The sequence below is a fragment of the Plasmopara halstedii genome, assembly GCF_900000015.1.
Source record: "Plasmopara halstedii genome assembly, contig: Scaffold_650, whole genome shotgun sequence".
NCBI classification, from domain to species: Eukaryota; Oomycota; class Peronosporomycetes; order Peronosporales; family Peronosporaceae; genus Plasmopara; species Plasmopara halstedii.
The window spans coordinates 1675798-1677716 of record NW_020187567.1 but is presented as its reverse complement, the minus strand read 5'-3'; the positions used below and the strand labels follow the sequence as shown (position 1 = coordinate 1677716).

Genomic DNA, 1919 nt, shown 5'->3' with positions numbered 1-1919 from the left:
GCAACATATGTCGCCTGGTTTTTTAGGCAAAGAACCAGGCGACATATGTTGCACGACTTAGTCAGGCGTATCGGTCGTTTTAATCATTTGTCTTCCGCTAAGAGATGAGCGATATAAAGAGGCTGGAATAATTTAATGCTGTTCTCTACTCCAGAGGTGGCAAGAGTTACTATTTTGATGAAAGATCTACAGATAACTACGGTGCGTACTCGAATCTTTCGCTATTATTCTACTGCCTTTGAGAAAGCGGTGAGTGTCGTGTTATATGAGCAATGCAGCATGGTCCAGTGGCAGAACCAGAGGATGAGGATCTAAGAGCACCCAAGAGACGATGGGCGGTGCGAATGAAAGAGGTTCTGGCTGCTCAACAGCTCCAAGGTACTCGCAGATTTTATTGCTAGGGAAGCGAGATATTGTAGTCTTGCCTTCCTATTTGTCTGATCTGAATAGTCGAACTTCCACGCAGAGTCTTCACGCAAATATTTCGCAAGTAATGTAGGCGCAGGTCAACATTCAGATTGCAATATATTTTTCCTAAATGAAGATTGTGCCTAAGAGGCTCAGCTCTAAATTCACTCTGTCGAAGATATTTAGCTCAAAGTCCAGGCCTACAAGATGTTATCTCAATGTCTCAGCCCTTTATATGATACGGAAAGTTTCAATTGACTCGTGAACGTCTGCAAATAACTTACAACGACCGACTGTCAAAAGCAATCTATGACACGATACGACATGAAAGCACCTTGCGATGGGGACACTAGTGTAAGTCTTGACGGTGATGTTGAATCTTCAAGGTACAATTGAGGATGACAGCTTGGAGAATTGTCCTGCACTTGACCTAAATTCGAGGTAGGTAGGACCTTTTCAAGATATAGCACGACTAAAACATAATGATACATGGACTAGTGGAAAGTCGAAGAAGCTAAACGTCTTGTGATTCTATCTCGGTGGAGTTTTGGAGGATTTTGAATGTGCCTCTGCCAAAAAGCAAAAAGTGCATTCGGCGCGGCATGTAGCCGCAATACCTTCCGTGTAGGACATGATATGAGTTCTAATTGTTAGCGACGATATTGCTTGGTGTGCGAGCAGAGCTCAGAAGCCAGAAGCAGCACTGAAGTGAAGTTTCGGGATGATACGAAATAGAGCTATTCAATATCGCATGTATATCTGCTTAGACAGGAGACAAAGAGGTCTCTTGAGTGTATCTCGATTGAAACGGTAAACATAGCTGTGAGCTGTTGTCTCTTATGCTAGGACCGACAGAGAGTGGAAGTAACTGGTTGTCGAAGTCTCTCATACCACAGACGGTGAAATTGAAGGGCAATCGAGAGTCACCTGTGGAAGGATCATACCCGGAAAATTAAAAGGATAATTCATTTCTGTCACGATGTGACGGTATTCCTGCTTTTTAACAAATCCGCTGTGTGGTGCAGTGCAGCTTCACGTGTAAGTGACACGGATTTTTACTTGTAAGTGAAGTTACCGAGATTGTCTTAGAGGCTGTGGCCTCCTTTCTTTAACATCAGAACAAAGTCTTATCGTAGCTTTAGTATTTATTCACTACATTTGTTCAAGGAATTGCACGATGATGAGGCCATCAAAATGTTACGGCTTATTTGCAGGAGGATACATGCTCGTCATCGATCATGGTTGAACTTGTGGTTGCCCTCGCAGAGATTGAAGTTAAAGCTACCTTCCAAAATTATTTTTTGATCGGGGAATATCACGACGTGGCGACAATAGACACACCACGCATATTGCCCGTAATTAAGTGGTACGTAATGATATCGAGTTGATTTCTGGAACCAAACTTTACTTCATATGGCAATAGTTCTACCACGGGAACATTGTGACACCTTTCATTCATGTAGAAAATGGATTATGGACGAAGCAAATCCCCAAATCGGCGTCAAATTTCT

General features: G+C 42.7%; 1 protein-coding gene across 1 annotated transcript; it reads left to right on the top strand.

Annotated features, from left to right (window-relative positions):
- Positions 1-272: 272 nt before the first annotated feature.
- On the top strand, positions 273-494 carry PHALS_12974 (uncharacterized protein; the record flags this gene model as incomplete). Its single annotated transcript, XM_024728633.1, has 2 exons — positions 273-378; positions 451-494. The coding sequence occupies 2 exons, from the start codon at positions 273-275 to the stop codon at positions 492-494; spliced, it is 150 nt and encodes a 49-aa protein (XP_024579091.1).
- Between the last annotated feature and the right edge of the window lie 1425 nt (positions 495-1919).